Raw genomic sequence first — 24,208 nt, 5'->3', positions numbered from 1 at the left:
AGTACGCTAGCTGTTCCCGCGTAAATCGTCTTTGTGGCATTTGAAGGCTTATAATTTGGTTTGCAGTGGCTGAAACCATAGTTTTGACTGAACAGGTTTACTCTAAATTAAAAATGTTACACCGAGAAATATTTTAATACTCATATTAGAACTGAATTCACTCCGAATACTTCCACAACAACACACACGTGGTTTAAAATCCGAAGCGCCGTCAATTAGCAACATGTGGCGTGACAATCAGTCATCCTCAGACATTTCTCACAAATGTTTTTACTTTTCTGAGTGAGGGGGCGAGGAATGGAGATACGGATTACGGACACACCTCCGCGCTCCCGCTGTGTTTAAAAGTAACACTAATGCGCGTCCACGTCTCTTTAACAGCAGCAGCAGCATCACCAGACTGCTCTATGAACAACCTGCAGACATGGGCAACTGCATAGGCGGCATTGGGGACATCTGCGACAGGCCAAAGAACACTAACATTAAATTTAGTTTACCTGCCGTGTGTTTCGTCTGGCAACTGTCAATGATTATTCTTTTTGGGGTGTTTGTGCGGTACAATGAGGAGGTAGATACTCACTGGGTTGACTTCAGAAAGAAGAACAATATCACAAGTGATATCGAGAATGACTTCTACTTCAGATATCCAAGTAGGTGCACAATTCTGTTTTCTTATTTTACTTATGGTCGATTTAAAGACGATTTAGGATTATTACTGATGTGGATGTTTTTGTTATTATTAATACAGGTTTTATCATTAGTATTGACATGTTCTAGGAAGCGTTGTCTTTTTGAAGATTATTTATAATTGTATTATCAGCAGTATTAAATTATTTAAACTTCATTTTTTCCATAATCTTTTTATCTTTACTATTTTTTTTTTTAATGTGATAAATACATTTTAGAGCATTAATATTTCAGTTAGTCGAAGGTGTAAGGTCATAATAAAAGCATGCAAGCTAGCTTTCCAAAAGTATTTCATGTCGACTGGGTATAAATAAATATTTGCATTATGTCAATAATTATTTGCATTCATTTTTAAAACACTATACTTATTGTTTAAACGTTCTATCTAGAGAATATATAAAATATTTATGATATTAAACAATTAAATTATTATTATATATTTGAATAAAAATCTTTATATAATTATAAAACAATAATTATATAATTAATCTTTATATATTATTTTTTTCACATAAGTTTTAAAAACATTTTATAATTATTATTGTTTAAACAGTCCAAAGAGTATATCTATATATCACTGGTATATATTTTATTATATAATTTATTAATATTAAATTTTATAGTATAAATTATTATTTGCATTAATAGTTATTTACATGAATTTTTAAAACACTTAATTATTGTTTAAACGTTTTAGAGAATATCAAATATATTGTATAAAATATTTATTATATAAAACATAATTAAATTATTGATATATATTTAAATAAAAATCTTTATAGAATTGTAATTATATAAATTATGATTATTATTACATATTTTGTATTTTGTCTGTCTTTTATTGTCAAAAAAGATTTTTATAAATTTTATACAATATAATAAATAATATAATTTTAATTATTTAAATATTCTTGATAATATGAAAAATTATATATAAAATGTTTATAAACTTTAAATGTATAATTTATAAAATTGCACAATTTTTTCAGTGTATATATTGTTTATTTAATAATATTGAATATTATAGTATCAATAATATAAATATTTACAGCAATCATTTTTTACATCAGTTTTTCAAACATTTTATAATTATTATAATATTATAATTGTTTAAATGGTCTAGACTAGAGAATATAATATATAAAATAAAATGTATATAATAAACATAATTAAATTATTTCAATAAATTATAATTATATAAATCATTATTACATAATTTGTATTTTGTCAATTTGTATTTTGTCTATTTGTCTTTCAGTCTATTTTATTGTTTATTTATACTATTAAGTATAATTTGAATGTTCTTGAAAATATGAAAAATATATAAAATGTTAACAATATGTTGTGTAAAAAATGTTATGTAAAATTTGTGTAAAATTATAAACGTGTGTGTGTGTGTGTGTGTGTGTGTGTGTAAATTTACTTTATTTGCATTAATTATATTAATTTGAAAACATTTTTTAATTATTGTTTAAACGTAGAGAATATGTAAATTGTATACGATATTTATAAAATACAATTTATGGAATATATAAACATAATTAAATCATTATATATGTAAATTAGATGTTTTATATAATTAAAATGTTTATTATAATAATAAAAAAATAAAATCATTATTATTAAATATTTTCTATTGTTTTGTCTATTTGTTTATTTTGTCTATTTAAAGATTTTATCATTCTTATTTTTAAAAAATGTAAAATATGAAAAATTATATCTATAAAATGTTTCTAAAATATAAAATGTATACATTTATATAATGTCTAAAAATATATATTTTTGTGTGTATATATATTTATAGTTATTTATTTATTTATGCACACACACACTTGTCTTAACGTTTCTCTTATAATCCAGTAATGCACCAGGTTTATCAGTTGCATCCGTGAGCTTTTCTCCTGCTCTCGTACATTTGAGAACCTGCATACCTCCTTATGCACATGGGACTGTCGTTTTCACCACAAATGTTCTTTTGTGATGGATAGCACAGGGGAAGGTAGAGGGCTTATTTACTCTTTAATTATGTAAAGATGAGAATTCATTGTCCTCTTTTGAATCTTCCAAGGTGTGGTTGAATTCTTCAGTCATGTATACTGTAGATCTTCAATCTTCTGCTCAGACGATCCTCTGTTCTACATCTGTCGATGCTGCAAGTGTTGGATGACATGTGGTGTATGAACCTGGACACAAACTATTGTTTGTGAGCAGATCAGATGTCACTGAACACATTTAGTCATGGTTGAGGTTTAACTATCACTGTGAAAGTCTCCTGGTCCACTTGTAGACCAGTCTTAAGGTGTCGATAATGAAAATGTCTCCAGGGTGGAGTGCTTCATATAAACCCGAGTAATGGATGATATGCTTTATAGAACTCAAAACCAGTGATTTGATACCACTTAATGTCTCTGAAAACAAATATATCACACCTGCTATATTCGAATTAACTTGAGTTACTTGGCACAGAAGATGTTCTTTGTGCATAAATATATTCCAGACCTGTAATTGATCCAGGCCACTGGGAAATTTCATTGTTTTTTGACACTGACCTGAAACCTGTCGTTTTGTAGCTCCTGCATCATAAGTAGAGAAGGATTTCAAGGTGAAGCATCATGCCAAGCAGAATCAAAAGGACAGTCGTGCTTGAGAAGCAAAGTGTTGTCAGTTTCTGGATGAGCTTTCATGCTAAGAGGGCCTGCAGGCTCGGTTTCTCTGTGCAAATAAGGGCTTGTTTAGAAAACCCAGCTCTGTCTGTTGTTATTAGCAGTTTTGTGGTGTCACCAGCATCTAGATGTCCTTGTGTTGGTGTTGTGCATTTCCACTGTGGAAGAAAACCTAGAACAATATCAACAATATCAATATCTTAGCAATGATCAGCCCAACCCAGTCCTCTTCTGGGTAACGGATATGTGGTTACTTTTCAGCTCTGCTGCTACTATTTAGTCAAACTGACTGGTGCTTGAACCTCAGTTATACCTATAAAAGGCTCAGATTACAGTTATGTTTTAGTGCTTTCAAGCAATTAATTGCGATTAATAGGGCTGGGTGATATGGCAAAAAATGTAATCCCGCTAATTTTTTCCCACATTGAACAATAACAATATATATTTCGATATAAGCTGTTGATGTTGCCAGCTTTAAAATAATATCCCAACAATGACTAAAGCCACAAAAATTAAAGGGTTCATTAAATTACATTTTAAAGTATAGTTTATTAACAAAAACAGATTACAGATTTGGCCTGGTTTAAAAATTAAAACAACTTACTAAAATAAATTAAAAAATAAAAGTTGTGACAGAGTATGGTAAATGAGAGCAAATGTACAAAAAGTAAACATACAATTATTGTAAAAACATAATTTGTAACACAATTATTTATTATTATTAACACAATTGTTTATTTTCTCTATTATAGGTTGAGCTATTTAAATTAGAGGCAACCACTGCATTTTGAAACAATCTACAGTATAAATAACAAAAAATTACGACACAGTTCTTTCTTAATCGTATTAAGTGCAGACAATTCAGCCATTATCAAAGTAGGTTATACTCTCTAAATATTCAAAGTTCAAATAGAGACTGAATATTTCAAGCATGATACAGAGCTATAGACATACACAACCTATCATAGCCTACATACTAATAACAGCCTAGATATGTCATGTAGCCTAATTTTTTGTCGACAATTTCAACATCTTTGGATAATAACTCGAGTTAGTTTCACTTTCGTCGCTGCTTATCATCGTTATTAACATAAATTTTATCGCGATTCGATATGATATGGTTTATCGGCCCAACCCTAGCGATTAATCACATCCAAAATAATATACATAATATATATTTTATGTAATACATGTATGTATGTGTGTATTTATTATGCATATATAAATGCACAAACATATAGTATATATTTTGAAAATATTTACATATGTATACATTTATATTCATATAATTTATACAATGTATAATATAAATATACACAGTACTAGGGCTGCACGATATTGGGGGAAAATTACATTGCGATATATTTTTCTCTTGCGATATATATTGCGATGTGTACAAATTCATTTATGTTCATCAGGTTGTTTTGAACTGCTTAAAAATCAAATAATAATTCAAGAATAATTGGGGTAATTTTGTAAGCATTGTCAAAGAATAAAAAAGTTAAAGTACAGTATAATCAAAACCCTGAAATAAAATACTTTTTAAAGCTTATTTTGGGTAGTTTCATAAACAGTTTGACTCACCTTATTCACTGTCAATTCAGGCAAATCAAGGCTCTAATATGAAATTAATAATGAATGTTGCTTTTACCCTGATGAAAGGGAAATCAGCTTCTTCCTTTCACGAAAAACATTAAAAGCTTAGCCAAGATGGAGGAACAGCTGATCATAGCTGTTACAGGGATAACATTTTTTAGCAGCAGAGCTACTGCAAGCAATTTTTAGTTTTGGAAATCCATTTATCTTTGTTTATTTATCTTTGCTGAAACTTTCACGTCTTTAGGAGAGCGCGGGTCATGGTTGCTTAGCAACGGCAGACGCCACTCTGCCACTCAAGTTACAGAGCGCTTTGGAAAGAAAGAGAACGCGACGCGCCTAGCGTTTTCCACGCGTTTTTAGGCGCGACATGTGAACGGTCCCTTAAATTCGTAGTGTTTCCGCGAGTTGTGGCAACATCTGCCAGGCACTCCCGACAAAGCACCTGTTTTTGGTCAGCAGCATCCCTTTTGTATCCAAAATACTTCCATATGACCGACGTTGCGTTTCTTTTTGCGACCAAATCTTCCATTTCGGCGCTTTTCTCCCGTCCCGCGCTCATTTTGCCATGCGCACGCAGAGACTGCATGCATGAAGTAGGTGAAGCAACGTGTGCATTGTAGTTTTTAAATAACCCTTAAATATGAGTTAATTACTTTATTTTAGACAAATATAGATCCGTGAATAGAAAGTTTAGAAATATAGAAAGTACATTTTAAAATCAGACACACATAATTTTTTTTTTTGCCCTGCATCGTGACTGCCACGATGTGACTATCGCGCATGCGTACATCGCGATGACGATGGTGAAACGACCTATCGTGCAGCCCCACACAGTACTCATACATATATTATGTAAACCAAAAACCTTTATTTTGGATGCGATTAATTGTTTGACAGCACTCATTTTCATACACTACTATCCAAAAGCTTGGAGTCAGTTAGATATTTATTTATTTAATTATTTATTTATTATCTATGGAAAAAAAGAATAGTTTTATTCAGCAAGGACAAGTTAAAGAAATCAAAAGTGGCTGTAACAGGTACAAGTGCATCCGAAAAAATTAGAATATCAAAAAAAGTGTTTATTTTTGTAACTTATTTCAAAAAGTGGAACTTTCATATATTCTAGATTCATTACATGTAAAGTAAAACATTTCAAAAGTTTTTTTTTTGTTTTCATTTTGATTAATAGAGCTTACAGCTCATGAAAGTTTTAGAATATCTTAAAATATTACAATATTTACATTTGAGTTTCTTTAAATGTCCATCTCTGCAGTATAAATTCCAGGTATCTCTTGTTCTTTGAAACCACAATAATAGGGAAGACTGCTGACTTGGTAATGGTCCAGAAGGCAATAATTGACACCCTCTACAAAGAGGGTCAGTCACAGAAGGTCATTACCGAAAGGGGTGGCTGTTTACAGAGTGCTGTATCAAAGCATATTAAATGCAAAGTTGACTGGAAGGAAGAATTTGGGTAGGAAAAGGTGCACAAGCAACAGGGATGACTGCAAGCTTGAGAATACTGTCAAGCAAAGCTGATTCAAACACTTGGGAGAGCCGGAAGCCAGAGTTAGTGCGTCAAGAGGCACCACGCTTATATTTTGAAGAGAAAGATGAGAAATAGTCGATTCAATGATATACAGACAATCTGAAGGCTCAATAGTGCCTCTGCAGTGCCACAGGCTCATCACATCCTGCCACACTTCACTGATGCTGTCATTTGTGCTAGAAGTAATTTGCTGTAATATGTGCTGCTGACCAACTATTGAGTGAACATACTTTAAAGAACTTGAACTTTTCTGTTTTGCAAATCTGTTTTTTGATTGATCTTAGGAAATATTCTAATATTTTGAGGTACTGGATTTTTGACTTTCATGAGCTGTAAGCTCTAATCATCAAAATAAAAACTTTAGAAATGTTTTCCTTTTCATTTAATGAATCTAGAATATATGAAAGTTTTAGTTTTTGAAATGTTACAAACAAAAAATGAACTCTTTCAGGATATTCAATTTTTTTGTGTGTGTATGTATTTTTCGGGATGTCAAAGTTAAAATACGCTCTTAAGATAAATATGGAAGTCACTAGATAATATTTGAAATGTTTATTTTTAATATTTAATTTTGTAACTACCTAGATTAAAATTGTTATTAGAAATTTCTTATACCGTATGAATTGATTTTATTTTAGTGCTGTCCAATAATTAATTGTGATCAATCGTATCCAACATAAAAGTTTTTGTTTACATAATATATGTATATGTAATGTGTATATTTTATATATAAACATCATAAAAATATATCAGTGCCTTCGTTTTGTCTCAAGATGCACACCAGTAATATTTTTTTCTAAGCACGTTTATAAAAGTTACTTAAATGTCCTAACCGAACTATGGGCTAATCCTAGCTTAATCTAAGCCCTGTCTGTGAAACCAGGCCATAATGTTATAGAATTTTGTTTTCAAATGCTGTTTCTCTCTCTCTCTCTCTCTCTCTCTCTCTCTCTCGCTCTCTCTCGCTCTCTCTCTCTCTCTCTCTCTCTCTCTCTCTCTCTCTCTCTCTCTCTCTCTCTCTCTCTTTTTAAGAATCCTTAAAAATTCTGAAAGATATATTAAGATTAAAAGAAATTAAGCAGCAACTGTTTTTAAAGGAACACTCCACTTTTTTGGAAATAGCCTCATTCTCCAACTCCCCCCTGAGTTAATAAATTGGGTTTTACCATTTTGAAATCCATTCAGCCGTTCTCCTGTTCTGGCGATATCACTTTTAGCATAGCTTAGCATAGATCATTGAATCCTATTAGACCAATAGCATCGCGTTCAAAAATGACCAACGAGTTTCGATATTTGTCCTATTTAAAACTTGACTCTTCTGTAGTTATATCGTGTACTAAGACCGGTGGAAATGCAAAGCTTCAATTTTCTAGGCTGATAAGATTAGGAACTATACTTCCATTCCGGCGTAATAGTCAATGAAGTTTGCTGCCGTAACATGGCTGAAGCAGGCGGAGTATTATCAGAAATGAGTTCCCAGCTAGTTTAGCATTTGCACATGTGCTGCGTGGTATTACTGCTCCTGCTTCAGCCTTATTACGGCAGCAAACTTCCTTGACTATTACGCTGGAATCGGAGTGTAGTTCCTAATCTTATCAGCCTAGAAAATTGAAGCTTTGCAATTCCACCGGTCTTAGTACACGATATAACTACAGAAGAGTCAAGTTTTAAATAGGACAAATATCGAAACTCGTTGGTCATTTTTGAACGTGATGCTATTGGTCTAATAGGATTCAATGACCTATGCTAAGCTATGCTAAAAGTGATATCGCCAGAACAGGAGAACGGCTGAATGGATTTCAAAATGGTAAAAATCAACTTGTTAACTCGGGGGGGAGTTGGAGAATGAGCCTATTTCCAAAAAAAGTGGAGTGTTCCTTTAACATTGATAGTAAGCAAACCAGCATATTAGAATGGTTTCTGAAAGATCATGTGACGCTGAAGACTAGAGTAACGATGCTGAAAATTTGCATCACAGGAATAAATTACATTTTAAAATATTTTAAAATCTAAAGTAGTCATTTTAACTTGTAACCATATTTCACAATATTACTATTTTACTGTATTTTTGGTAAAAAAAATAATAAAATGAAGCGTTGGTGAGTGTAAGAGACTATTCTTTTTTTTAAATGATATTAACTATGTATTTGATTGACCAAACTAGCAATATTTTTCATCTTTTTGCAGGTTTTCAGGATGTTCATGTCATGATCTTCGTGGGCTTTGGCTTTCTCATGACCTTCCTGAAGCGCTATAGCTTTGGTGCCGTTGGTTTCAACTTCCTGATTGCGGCTTTCGGCATCCAGTGGGCTCTTCTGATGCAAGGCTGGTTCCATTCTCTGGACTACAATGATGGAAAGATCAAGATTGGTATAGAAAAGTGCGTTGCTTCTCATTTGTGACATATTACTGTAGCCAAAAAACGACCCACAGTTGTTGTTTTTTTAAACCAGAGAAAAAGTAGTACTGAGGTTTAGTTTGTGGTTTAATGCAGAAAATAACAGTTTTTAGATGTGTTAATGACAGAATACATACATACCACTTTGTTGTTTACCTCAGGTATCACTTCCCTGTGGGAATGAAGTATTTGTTTTACATGTAAACAGTAATTAGAAAAACATCCTGACAAAGAAGAATGTGAATAGTCCTATGTGAATGCGGGCAGCGCTGTTTATTTTGTAATCAGCACTTTATATACTCTTTGCTACTTTGCATGAAGTACATGATCCTAAAAAAATGTTTATAAATGTTTTACAATCCAACCCTTTAGTGTTGTTTGACTGAATTAAATTGAACATAAATTCAGGGCTGAAAAGATTCCTGTGTTCAGTTTGATCAATGCAGATTTCTGTGTGGCGGGTTGTCTGATCGCCTATGGAGCCGTTCTGGGAAAGGTCAGTCCGGTTCAGCTGCTGGTGATGACACTGTTTGGTGTCACGCTGTTCGCTGTTGAAGAGTACATCATCCTGAACGTCCTCCATGTGAGTTTGATCGCTGTTTTACTGTGTGTTTGGAGCTGTGAAAGTTACCATGCACTTAGGATGTTAAATGCTACACGTTTACCAAATTTAATGTGTTTCCTAAAGACGCAATGACTGAAAGACAGAAGTGTTCATTTTTATATATAGTTAACTAAGAGAAGTATTAAAAGAATAAATGAAAATGAAATGTTTATATATATTTCAGATGATGATGATAATACATTTTCTGTAGTACACTATTTATTTATTTATTTATTTATTTATTTATTTTCTTCTTTTTTATTTTTATTATAAATACTTTTTTCATCAAGGATGCATTAAATTGATCAAAAGTGACCGCAAAGTAATATAATATTACAAAAGATTTAAATTTCAAACAAATGCTGTTAAAGAATCTTAAAAAAAATATGTATCAAGGTTTCCTCAGAATATTAATCAGTACAACTGTTTTCAACACTGATAATACTAAGAAATGTTTCTTAAGCAACATATCAGCATATTAGAATGATTTCTGAAACATAAAATAGAAAAAGGTTATTTTCAATTGTAATATTTCACAATATGACTATTTCTGAATGATTTTTGAAGGATAACATGACACTGAAGATTGGAGTAATGATGCTGAAAATGGATTAAAGTTCTTCAAAGTTGTCCTAAGATAGGAACAGGTATTGTTTTTTGGTTTTAGGACAACTTTGATGAAAGGTTTTGATCCACTTCAAATGTTGACTACTATATATCATTTATTGTTATAAATAAGGTCTTTATGATATCAATATTTACCTTAGAAATTTCATAATTCTTGTCACAAGTGTCAATATTGCAAAAAAAAAAAAGAAAAGAAAAAGAAAACCTCAAGCATCCTGATTTTTTATTTTATTTTATTTTATTTATTATTCACAGGATCTGAAAATGTGATTTCCAGGCCTGGAAAACTTGCAGAAATTATTTAAATAAAATAAATAATTTAGAAATGTCATAATTCTTGTCACAAGTCTCAATATCACAAAAAACTAAAGAAAAAAAAAACTCAAGCATCCTGATTTTTTTTTACAATTTTATTTTATTTTTATTTATTTCACGGAGTCATTAAAAAATCTGAAAATATGAGTTAAATTTAAAAATGTGATTTCTAAGCCTGAAAAACTTATAAAATAATTTATGTAATAATTTTTGTCACAAATATCTGTATCACAAAAACCAAAAAAACTATTGTATTTTAATGTATTTTATTATTCACAGGATCATAAAAATAATCTGAAAATTCGTTTTTTTTTTGTTTTTTTTTTAATGTGATTTCCAAGCCTGGAAAACTTGTAAAATATAATTAAATAAAATAATTATTAAGGATACCATGTCAGCGCCGTAAGCCTTGTGGGCAGCGCGGCGACATACAGCGCTGTTGCGCTCCGGGCGTCCCGTGTTCGAATCCTGACTCAAGGACTTTCCCGATCCCGTCCCCCATCTTCCTCCTCCCACTTCGTTTCCTGTCACTTCTGACTCAATAAAGGGAAAAATATGCCAAAAATAAATCTTTAAAAAAAAAGGATACCATGATTGTTTTAGTCGGGATGTTCCATTAACAGTTACACAGACTCCAGATCAATTGAAGAGTAGTTCTTTACATTTATTAGTCTCGTTCACATTGGCGTGCCGCCACACACACACCTGTGCTAATCTCCACAACACCCCACCCTCTGCACATGCGCAAACATATACTAGGCAGGGTTGCCACTACTCCAAAAAACCATCCACTATCATTACATCTTCCTTTTTTTTTTTTTTAACATTTAAACTTCTCAACAACCATGAAAAATACAAACATGATTTAAAATATCCTATTAAACCTCTTTGACCATTTCAGTCTTTTGCAACAGTCTTTCAACATGTTTCAATAAGTCTTTCAGGGCATTTCCGGTCACGAACAGATCTTCTCAATGGTATCTCAGTCTTTTCAGGTTGTTCTAGCTCAGCTGATAAGTCTTTCAACAAATGTTGACGATTCCTCCTTAACACAACACCACCTGTAGTTTCGACATTATAGGACCTTGGTTGAACTTGTTCAAGTACAATGCCTTTCTGATTCCAAGTATTAGTTTTATCTTTAAATCTGACCTCCTCACCAGCACGAAGTTCAGGCAAATGATGAGTTCCTTGATCATAATAGATCTTTTGCTTAGCCTTTTGTTGTTCTTTGAGTTCTTTGACTTTCTCACTGCCTTCTGTCACGAGAAGATCCTCAGACATAGGCAAATTAGAACGAAGACGTCGTCCCATCAAAAGATATGCCGGGGAATTTCCACACTCCAGAGGAGTACTACGATAAGCAAGCAGTCCCATATAGAAACTACTTCCATCTCTTGCCTTTTGCATCAACCTTTTCACAACTCCAACTGATTTCTCCACAAGTCCATTAGACTGGGGAAAATATGGACTCGATGTTGTATGTCTGAAGTCCCAGTCTTTTGAAAAACTCTGGAAACTAGCATTAACAAATTGAGGGCCATTATCTGTAAACACTTCAGTTGGTACTCCGTGTCGAGCAAAGATTGATTTCAGGCATGAAATCACATTTTCTGCCGTAGTTGTGTTCAACGCACACACTTCTGGATAAAATGAATAATAATCCGTAACCAAGAGGTAATTTTTCCCATGACATGTGAACAGGTCTGCTCCTACCTTTTGGTACGGTCTCTCAGGTACCGGATGCGACTTTAGTGGCTCTCTTGGATTATTACATTGATATCTGGCACATGTATGACATTTGGACACTGCAATTGTGATGTCCTGATTTATTCCTGGCCAATACATGACTTCACGAGCTCTTTTTTTACACTTCTCAATTCCCAAATGGCCTTCATGGATTTTGTTCAACATCTCATGTCTCAGATTTTTCGGAATCACTACTTTATTTCCTTTATACAGAATTCCATCACAAACAGACAATTCAGACTTGCAGTTCCAAAATTCATGAACTTCTACAACACAATTTTGCTTCACTTCTGGCCAACCATTCATGACATAATGTTTCACCTGAGTGAGTGTTTGATCTTGTTCTGTCTCTTTGTTGATCAATTTCATTTTAGAATCAGCAACAGGTAAAGCTTCTACGATCATGTTCACATATGCTTGAATGTCTTCAATCAACTTTCCACTCGAAGGTGTAGTTGGGTCTACAGCTCTGGACAAGGTGTCTGCAACAAACATTAATTTACCTGGTGTATAAAACACTGTTAATGCATAACGTTGCAATCTGATCATCATTCTTTGAATTCTCAATGGACAATCATTAAGAGGTTTTTTGAACAATGCAACCAATGGTTTATGGTCGGTTTCAACATCCACTGACTGTCCTGCCACAAACTGATGAAATCTCTCACAAGCAAAAGTAATACTGAGCAACTCTTTTTCAATTTGAGCGTACCTACACTCCGCATCAGTCATTGAACGTGAGGCATATGCAACTGGTTGCCAGGTTCCATCATAATCTTGAAGCAATACTGCTCCTAATCCTGTCTGTGAAGCATCAGCTGAAATCTTAATAGCACGTTTGGGGTCATAAAATTTCAAGATTGGCTCTTTAGTTAGTATCACTTTCAACTGTTGCCATGCAGACTCCTGTTCATGGTTCCAATCCCATTCATTCTTTTTCTCAGTCAGCCATCTTAATGGAGCTATCTTCTCAGACAGGTTAGGTATGAATTTACTCATATAGTTCAACATACCCATGAATCTCTGAACATCTTTTACACATTTCGGTCTTGGCATATGTTCAATAGCAGAAATCTTCATGGGATCTGGTCGCACTCCAGCACTACTAACGATGTCACCCAAAAACGTTAACTCAGTCACCCCGAATTGGCACTTTTCTCTGTTCAACTTAAGATTTGCATGCCTGGTTGCTTCCAGAACCCCTCTTAACCTTGCATCATGTTCTTCTTTCGAAGCTCCCCAGACAATTATGTCATCCATCGATGTATCAACACCTTCCATGTGTTCATAAATCATATGCACTGTTTTATGATACACCTCAGGAGCCGAAGCAATTCCAAAAGGAAGCCTTAAGAAACAATATCTTCCATAAGGTGTATTAAACGTGCAGAGTTTTGAGCTGGCAACATCCAATTTTAACTGCCAAAATCCTGACGACGCATCTAATTTGCTAAAATATTTGGCATTTGCAAATTGGGACATAATCTCTTCACGTGTAGGAAGCTTAAAATGTTCTCTCTTAATCGCTCTATTCAAGTCCTAATCTATTCAAGACTAATAAATGTAAAGAACTACTCTTCAATTGATCTGGAGTCTGTGTAACTGTTAATGGAACATCCCACTTCTGACACCATGTTTTAGTCGGGATGTTCCATTAACAGTTACACAGACTCCAGATCAATTGAAGAGTAGTTCTTTACATTTATTAGTCTCGTTCACATTGGCGTGCCGCCACACACACACCTGTGCTAATCTCCACAACACCCCACCCTCTGCACATGCGCAAACATATACTAGGCAGGGTTGCCACTACTCCAAAAAACCATCCACTATCATTACAATGATCATTTTTGATATTATAGAAATTTCATAATTCTTGTCACAAGAATCTGTATCACACAAAAAACAAGCTCCCTGAATTTTTACTTTTATTTTATTTTGTTTTATTTTATTTTATTTTTCACAGGTTCATTAAGAAGTTAAAAATGTCCAAGTCTGGAAAACTGTATTTTATTTTATTTATTATTCACAGGATCATTAAAAAATCTGAGAATGTGATTTCCAGGCCTGGAAAACTTGCAGAAATGATTTAAATAAAATAATTAATTTAGAAATTTCATAATTCTTGTCACAAGAATCTGTATCACACAAAAAACAAGCTCCCTGAATTTTTACTTTTATTTTATTTTGTTTTATTTTATTTTATTTTTCACAGGTTCATTAAGAAGTTAAAAATGTCCAAGTCTGGAAAACTGTATTTTATTTTATTTATTATTCACAGGATCATTAAAAAATCTGAGAATGTGATTTCCAGGCCTGGAAAACTTGCAGAAATGATTTAAATAAAATAATTAATTTAGAAATTTCATAATTCTTGTCACAAGAATCTGTATCACACAAAAAACAAGCTCCCTGAATTTTTACTTTTATTTTATTTTGTTTTATTTTATTTTATTTTTCACAGGTTCATTAAGAAGTTAAAAATGTCCAAGTCTGGAAAACTTTTTATTTTATTTATTATTCACAGGATCATTAAAAAATCTGAGAATGTGATTTCCAGGCCTGGAAAACTTGCAGAAATGATTTAAATAAAATAATTAATTTAGAAATTTCATAATTCCTGTCACAAGTATCTTCATCACAAAAAAAAGAAAAAAAAGAAAAGAAAATTCAGGCTTCTTGAATTTTTATTTTATGATTCACAGGATCATTAAAAAAATCTGAATATTAGTATATTTTAAAAATGTAATTTCCAAGCCTGAAAAACTTGCAGAAATTAATTAAATTAAATAATTTGCAATGTTACGGATACCATGATCATTTTTGTTACTATAGAAATGTATATGTTCAATTTAGTATATATAATTCTTGTCACAAGTGTCAATATAAAAAAAAAACTACAAAAAAAAAATATTAATGAGAGGATCCTCAAAAAAATCATAGAAATCAATACCATATCATATCAAATTCCACAGAAATTTAATAATTCTTATTACAAGTTTCAAAATCTATAAAACCTATATAGAAAAAAAAAAGAAACTTAATCTCCCTGAAGACAAGTAAACAATCAGCGATTAAACAATAGGGTACAAAATATAACAATAGGACAAAAAAACTGCAGTAGAACAAATAAATAAGATATCCTACATATGTTGTATAAAGTAATCAAATCATTAAAAACACTGCATATTCCTCACTGAATTAAAAATTAAATATTTATTTCTTCTTATTAAAGTTACAAAAGGGATTTAGTCAAAAGCAGTGAGAGATTTTTCTCTTTTGTTGTTTGATTAACATGAATGACAGACAGCAGAAATTCTATGCTGTCACTTTTAAGAGTTGCCTATATCCAATATACTGTTACACATTTGTTTTCTTTCTCAGCTGTTAAAATTTACTTTACTGTGTTCATGAAGGTACTTGCAAAGATGGGCATTTTGACATATAAATGTGTATATTTACCCATTCAAGGCTATAAAGTGGCAAAAATAACAGCTTTCAGACTGCACGCGCATATAGTGAGTTAAGTTGTCTTTTGCTGCAGATTGTATTTTAGTGACTCAAAATCACTTACTTTAAACCACAATGCTTAAAAACATGTGCAAGCCATACTTTTTTCGTTTTGAGTTCAAATGAAGGACATCAAATGGCTTCATGCTAACCTTTGTTCAATGATTAAATCCCTGTTAGGCCAAAGATGCTGGCGGCTCCATGGTGATCCACACTTTTGGAGCATATTACGGTCTGTCCATTTCTTGGGTTTTATATCGGCCTGATTTGGATAAGAGCAAACATTTGAACGGGTCTGTCTACCACTCAGATGTGTTCGCCATGATTGGTAAGTCTATTAATCTTGTTACAAATGTTAGACTATTAGCTTGCATTATGTTTTAGTCCATTAATCTTGTTACAAATGTTAGACTGCTAGTCTGTGTTATATTTTATTATTGGACTGCTGGACATTCTGTGCAAAAGCTTGCTTAGCAAATACACAGAAGGACACTGATGCAACAATTAATTGAAGGCTTAGATACTGTTTGCATATTACATTCTGGCATCCTGTGCAGGCACCCTCTTCCTGTGGATGTTCTGGCCAAGTTTCAACTCTGCCATTGCTGATCATGGAGACGGTCAGCACAGAGCTGCCATCAACACATATTTGGCCTTGGCCTCCACTGTTCTTACTACAGTCGCCATATCCAGCCTGTTTGAGAAAACAGGGAAACTAGACATGGTAAACATCTTTTTTTTTTTTTTTTGGCAGATTCCCTTAATCACAAGATTCTATACGATAACATTGAAAGAACATAGAAGTATATTTTATTTTATTATTCACAGGATTATGAAAAAGACGAAAATGAGTTTATTTTTAAAAATTGATTTCCAAGTCTGAAAAACTTGCAGAAATTAAATTGCATAAAATAATTTGTGATATTAATGTTGTGGAAATATATTAATAATTATATTAATATATTTTTATTTTATTTTTTATTTATTATTCACATGATAATATTTTACTATTCAAAGGATCATTTAAAAAATCTGAAAGTACGAGTTTTGTGATTTTTCAAGCCTGGAAAACTTGGAAACCTGAAAAGCAGAAATTAGCAAAATAATAATTTGTGATTTTTATGTCATGAAAATATATGAATAGTTCTATTCATATATTTTTTTTTACTGCCATTTTATTTTATTTTATTAATCAAAAGGTCTGTTAAAAAACGGAAAATAAGAGTTTATTTTAAAATTGTGATTTTCCAAGCCCGGGAAACTTGCAGAAATAAATCAAATGATATTTTGTGATGTTAATGTCATGGAAATATATTAATGATTATATATTCATATATTTTAACTTTATTTTATGTTATGTTTTTTATTTTATTATTCAAAAGGTTCATTAAAAAATATTTTTATTTTAAAAATGTAATTTCCAAAATACAATAAAATCATTTGTGATGTCAATTGTATTTTGTTATTTTAGTTTATTTATTATTCACAGGATAAATAAAATAATAAAATAAAAATATACAATTGTAAATAAAATGACAATATACAAAAAAATTTCAATAATTAAAATTGTTAATTTTTTTTATTTTATTATTGACAGGATCATTAAAAAAAATCATGATTAAAAAAAAAAAAGAAAGAAAAAAAGTGATTTCCAAGCCTGGAAAACATGCCGAAATTAATACAATAAAAAATGTGATGTTATCACTATATTTAAATTTTTATTTATTTATTTCTCATTTAACCTGTTTGGATTTTTTTTTTTCTCTAGTATGCAAATTTTGCATTCTTATTTTAAAGAAAATTACTACCAATTGCTGTTGTTGTTGTGTGTTTTTTTTTTTTTTTTTTTTTTTTCCTTCCAGGTCCACATCCAGAATTCCACGCTGGCAGGTGGAGTTGCTGTGGGAACAGCAGCTGAATTTATGCTGTCACCATACGGTTCTTTGATTGTGGGTTTCTTCTGTGGCATCATATCCACGATGGGCTACATTTATTTCTCTGTGAGTCTTACCTGTCAGATGAATTATTCCAGAGTCTTCTTCCCCCAGACTGTGACATTTTATGCCTTCTTTTTTCTAAATTATTGATTTAACTCCAGTCTCATTTGTCTCAACTCCTCAGCCATTCTTAGAGGAGAAACTAAAGATTCAGGACACCTGTGGCATCCATAACCTGCACGCTATGCCAGGAGTCATTGGAGGAATTGTGGGTGCCATCTCAGCCGCTGCTGCCTCCAACACCGTTTATGGAGATCTGGGGTCAGTAAACAGAAAAATGAAAATGTACTCTCCCGCAGGCCATCCAAGATGTAGATGAGTTTTTCTACATTAAAACAGATTTGGACATATGTGGCATTACTGTACATCACTTGCTCTCCAGTGGATCCTTTGCAGTGAATGGGTGCCGTCAGAATGAGAGTCCAAACAGCTGATAAAAACATCACAATAATCCACAAGTAATCCACACAACTCCAGTCCATCAATTTTAGACTCGCAGCTTTTCACTTCACAAGACATTAACTGATGAACTGGAGTCGTGTAGATTGCTTGTGGATTATTGTGACGTTTTTATCAGCTGTTTGGACTCTCATTCTGACGGCACCCATTCACTGCAGAGGATCAATTGATGAGGAAGTGATGTGATGCTATTATTAGGGGTTCAAGCGTGTAGCGCTAAAAACAAAATCACTCATAACTCCTAAACCGTCGAAGGCTAAAGTGTCTTATCTGGTTGGAATCCTTGGTTCACGCTGGACAAAACACATACCTCAGGTTCAGTCGGGAGCTTGGTGAAATTTTCAGGGGTTTCGGATTAGTTGAAAAGCCTACTTTTGCGAATTAGTCAGGTTTTTCACCCAACTGGGTAACCAGTGCAGAAAGACTCTCTGGAGAGTGAATATCGATAATTATCAAAAAAAAAAAAGTTGAACTTTTGACTCACCGTAACAAAGGGCGGTAAAACGTTTGAAAGGGGCAGGGCCACTTTCAGTAAAATGCCTATAACTCCTGAACGGAATGAGATATCTCTGCCAAACTCAAAACACTTATGCAAAAGCTCAATCTGTGGTCACAGGGAAAAAATAGCAGAGTTTGGCCACTTGATGGTGCTATAAGAGGGAAAAACTTTAAAAATGGCTATAACTATGCAATCATTTGTCCTATCAACATGAAAATGCTGTGCGCGGACATGGACCAAAGTACCACAAGTGTCTATAAAGACATTTTTATATCTTAAAAAAACATGACCGCCATTGGCCAATAAAGTTTGAGCACTACTTATACAAAGTTAATGGAGGCCAATTGTAACAAAACTTTTGAAATTTGGAAAAAAAAATCAGTCACTGGGGGGTGATATTGCATTTTTCAAGGGTGTAAATGATTGTGCATTGCCTGTTTTTTCGCACATACACGTAGGTTTACCACTTTTAATACCCAAAAATAAGGGACGCATTCGGGAGGGGGGGGGGGTCATCTCAAAAATGCTGCAGTAAAAAGGTTTCATATGAGTTGTGCATATAATATGGGACGTCCTGAATAAGAACTGATCATTGTTTTTTTTTCTACTTTTTAGAAATGGGGTCTATATACCCCGTTAAAATGTAATCATGTCCCATATCTCAAAAATGCTGCCGTAAAAAGGTTTCATATGAGTTGTGCATATAATATGGGACGTCCTGAATAAGAACTGATCATTGTTTTTTTTCTACTTATTAGACTCTAAAGTCTAATAATGTCCCATTTCTCAGAAAAGAACCGTCGAGTACACCAATAAATAAAACGGATATCAAAGCAGAAATGCAAATAAATAAGTAAGTAAAAATTCACGAGCATTTTGTAGTATTATCTCTCAGTCCTGGGCGTCTAAATGAAAAGCGCTCTGCAAGCGCGTTCTCTCTGTGTTGTTTCTGAAACTACCGTAATCACTGTAATATGCGCGCACACTTAAAATCAATCGCGGCTGGCTTGACCGTGTTTTTCTGAACCGCGGCTGGCTTTACCGCAGTGATTATTTGCATGAGACGCTGCTTTAAAAAAAATTATAAAAAATACGGGACAAAACCCGTCCCGTATTGATTCAAAACGGGACGCGCAATTTCATTCTCAAATACGGGACGATTCCGTATTTTAAGGGACGGGTGGCACTGGCAACCCTACACGCGATTATTCATATCATATGATAGAACTCCTCATTCTGGACAACTTTCTGGCCTCTAGAACCACTGCTGTCAATCAAATCATTTTTAAATGATTGAGAAGATGTAAAAAAATCTACTTTTGCAAACTAGTCCTAGGTTTTTCGCTCTGCAAAAAAACACTGCAGTACAATTCTCTGGACTGTCCAGGTCAATAATTATCAAAATGTTGAAATTTGCCCTTTGGGAAGCTATAACAGGGTCGTTAAGAAAAGGGGTCAGTCCGAATTTACCCAAAAACCTATAAAGCCTTAAGGAAAGCTCAAAACTTCACAAAACCTGCTGAGCACATGCGACATGGACCACAGCTGTCACTATGCCACAGTCATAAATGTTAAAAAACATAATATTTCTATGGTAAATTACCTGGATTTGCCAAAAGGTGGTTACAGGCTTGCTAAATAATGTCTTTTTTCATATGCGCTTAAATGCCTTAAAGCGCTTAACCCCGGTAATCACTGCTTGCAGCTTTATTATAACTATAACTGCTATAATTTCTATATTTGAGCTCACTCTAATGTGTACATTTGTCCATTTTAGGTTGGAAAATACATTTGACTTTACAGGGCCTTTTGCGAAACGAGTGCCTACTATTCAGGGCGGGTTTCAAGCAGCAGGATTGTGTGTGGCCTTGTGTTTTGGAATCGGAGGCGGCATCTTTGTTGGTAGGACTCTTTTGATATTAATCCAGTTTAAGTGCATATTGTGATTACTTTCCATAGTGTGCAACAGTACACAATACAGTACTGCAGAAAAACGTGGGCTTTGTTCTGATTGTTTTCCATGTAGTGCAACAGGTGTGTTGTTTGTATAGGACAGTGTAGGATGACATTAGCTAGTCACTCTACAAATGGTTTTGCGTTATGGGTTCAGGCTTACACAAACACACCTGATCTTCACCTGGAGTGAATAGCCAGGCGTATTGGATTTCAGTTTGTAATGGAAATGTCACATTTGTCATGTTGACATAGCTGTATTGTTACACCAACAGGCCTGGTTCTGAAGCTGCCCATCTGGGGTGATCCTGCAGATGAAAACTGCTTTAATGACGAGATCTACTGGGAGGTCAGACAGTTTTCTTTTATTTTAAGACTTACAGATATTTTGTTTCTTTTACAAGGCATAACTAAATTTAACTTAATCTTAAAATAATACAATATAACATTATGTAAATTTTTTTACATACAAACTTTTTTTTTTCAATAACCATTGCAGGTTCCTGAGGATGAAGAAAGTGTTCCTCCCATCCTGGCCTACAACAACCACATGATCCCCAACAAAAATGCAGACATGTGAGTACGGGAATAAACACTGACCCCACTATTTAAAATGAGACCCAGGCTCTAAGTTACTGTTTTCTCAGTTATTGACTTGTTCATGTCAATTCTAGACATTTTATTCTCTGGCTAATGAAAATGAAATCTGCTATCCTATAAAAAACATTTCCTGTGAGGTGAAAACTGTCCACCAGGGGGCGCATGATGCTCTGAATACTAATGGAACATTGAGCAGGGTTTAAAGTTGGGGATGCTTTTTGTTTTTGAAGACATTTATACAGTGCAATCATTTGAGTTTAACACTTAATACACTTAAATGTTGTGATTATGTAGTAAATGTTGTAGCAGTTGTTGTAGTAGTAGTAATTCAAATAATAATAATGACAATCTACTTTATAGTTTCGCAGAAAATAGAAAAATAAAGATCCAGTAATGTATATTATAATAACTTTAGATTATAATGATGGTAATAATAATATTTTATAATAAGTTTTTTTTTACAAAAAAAATAGAAATCCTTCACAGAAAAGAGAAAAGTAAAGATCAAATAAAACTATAATAATAATAATAATAACTATTATTATTATTTATTTATTATTATTTATTATTTATTTTGTAGTTTCACGGAAAATAGAAAAATAAAGCTAAAAATGCATATAATAATAATAATAATAATTGCTTTTATAGCGTTACAAAAAATAGAAATCTTCACAGAAAAGAGAAAAATAAAGATCAAACAAAACTATAAAATAAGTTATATAGTTTCATAGAAAATAGAAAAATAAAGATCAAATAATGCATATAATGATGATGATAATAATAATAATAATTATTATTATTATTAATATTATTATTATTTATAGCTTAACAAAAAATAAAGATCAAATAATGTATATAATAATACTTATTATTATTATTTATTTTATAGCTTAACAGAAAATAAAAATACAGATCAAATAATGCATAATAATAATAATAATTAGTATTAATTTTATAGCTTCACTGAAAATAAAAAATAAAGATCAAATAATGCATATAAAATAATAATAATAATAATTATTATTATTATTTTATTTTATAGCTTCAAAGAAAATAAAAAATAAAGATCTACTACTACTACTACTACTACTACTACTACTACTAATAATAATAATAATAATAATAAATATTATTATTATTATTATTATTTATTTTATAGCTTCAAAGAAAATAAAAAATAAAGATCTACTACTACTACTACTACTACTACTAATAATAATAATAATAATAAATATTATTATTATTATTTTTATTTTATAGCTTCACAGAAAATAAAGAAATAAAGATCAAATAATGCGTATAATAATAATAATAATACTTATTTATAGCTTCGTAGAAAATAAAAATAATAATAATTGTCTTTATATCTTTACAGAAAATGGAAAAATAACAATCTAATAATAATAATAATAGTTTTATGCCTTTACAGAAAATGGACAAATAAAGATCTGATAATAATAATAATAATAATAGTAATAGTAATTTTATTGCTTCACAGAAAAAATAAATATCAAAAGAAAATTAATAATTTTTTCTTCTAAAATGTATTTATGTAGCTGCACAGTAAATATATAAAAAATGAAGTTTAAAGGAAGGTTTTTCTGTCACAGTCTCTTTTCTTGTTAGGTTTTGTTGTCTTCTCTCCACCACGAGGTGGCGCTTGATGACCGTGTTGAGTTTAGGAGCAGCTGGGTGAACTGAAAGTAACACATGGTTTCTCATACAGGGTTGAGACAAACTTCGTGGAGCAGCGTTGACACACAATCAGATCTGCAGTGATGTGAGTCTGCGTCACTCAGAAAACTGCTTTCCTGCTGCTTTCCCTGAAGATATCAATACTCACTCCTGGCCAAAATGATGAACAAAGGGACGTTCCTTTTGCTTTCCTTGAAGCACATATCCACAATATCATGATGCAGAAAATACTTTTGTTTTATCCAGTTTGAGATGCAAAAGTTCACTTAATATATTAGCAGAATTCAGAATTCTGATCAGAATTGTAAAATGGAAAAAAAATCTATTAATTTATTTTTCTTTTTTTAAAACAAATATATATATATAAATAATGGGATGTTTCCTGGTTTAAAGTGACTATTTTCCTGTGAATGTGTTCAGAGAAAATGTGACAAAAAACCTCTAAACCTTCAAGCTGTTACATTTTTATTGAAATTAATTTTGAGGTGTTAATTTAGGCATTTGTTAAGCATATCCAAACATTCTTTGATCATTATAATGTAATTATGTTGTTTTATAAGATTACAAATAGTTCGTCTTAATTTTGCAGGTGAGAATCCGCACATTGTATCCACATATTTTTTAAAGCAAAATTCTATAATCTTTTATTTATAGATTTTTCCTAATAACTTGCATGTCCATGTCAATCAGCATGCGTGCATAACATCTCTTAATCATTTTCTTAATGCTTTCACAATTTAACACCAGCAACAATGTGCAATATTGGTATGTAAATATTCCTATGTTGTGTTTCTTTTCTCTAATAATGTAACAGACATAAGTTTTGTCTTTTGTGTGTTATCTTAATTGTAAGATTGTTGAAAAGAAAAGAAATAATATTAAACCTTTGCCTACTGTCTAATTCCAGATTAAATTATTGACGTGATTGTTACAATAAGTTCATTTGCCCTTTTTTTTTTTTTTTTTTTTTTTTTTTTTTTTCTCTGCACAATTCCACAAAAACACAAAGCGATATAGCACAAATCATTAAAAATAAATATAATAATTTCCACTGCTCTTAAAGCAATCTCTCTTTTTAGTATTTGTGATGTGCTCATTAGAGCTGGTTGTTAATATTCCAGAAAGGATGTTTCGTTTTTCTTTTCTTTTTTCTTTCATCTAGACGCTGTGTAAACTTACGTTTGGACCCTCTTCAGGATTGCAGTTGTTTCTGGCCAGTGACCATCTTTATGCCCCTTGTAGACTGATGGTGGGGTGAAAGGTCGTGACATTTGCTTGTCTGGGGTCGATTGGTTGATGTC

The 24,208-nt window shown here is 32.2% G+C and overlaps 1 protein-coding gene across 1 annotated transcript; it reads left to right on the top strand.

Moving 5' to 3' along the window:
- The first annotated feature begins 424 nt into the window (after positions 1 to 424).
- On the top strand, positions 425 to 22,969 carry rhcgb (Rh family, C glycoprotein b). The gene is made up of 11 exons (XM_073831358.1): positions 425 to 650; positions 8,689 to 8,881; positions 9,332 to 9,482; positions 15,885 to 16,032; positions 16,262 to 16,428; positions 17,567 to 17,704; positions 17,826 to 17,962; positions 20,437 to 20,561; positions 20,888 to 20,961; positions 21,112 to 21,188; positions 22,939 to 22,969. Exons 1-11 carry the CDS (start codon positions 425 to 427, stop codon positions 22,967 to 22,969), a joined length of 1,467 nt encoding a protein of 488 aa, XP_073687459.1.
- Positions 22,970 to 24,208: the final 1,239 nt, after the last annotated feature.

This window comes from Garra rufa, chromosome 25 (genome assembly GCF_049309525.1).
Source record: "Garra rufa chromosome 25, GarRuf1.0, whole genome shotgun sequence".
Taxonomy (NCBI): Eukaryota; Metazoa; Chordata; class Actinopteri; order Cypriniformes; family Cyprinidae; genus Garra; species Garra rufa.
The sequence above is the reverse complement of the archived record's forward strand: the minus strand, read 5'-3'. Positions and strand labels throughout refer to the sequence as shown.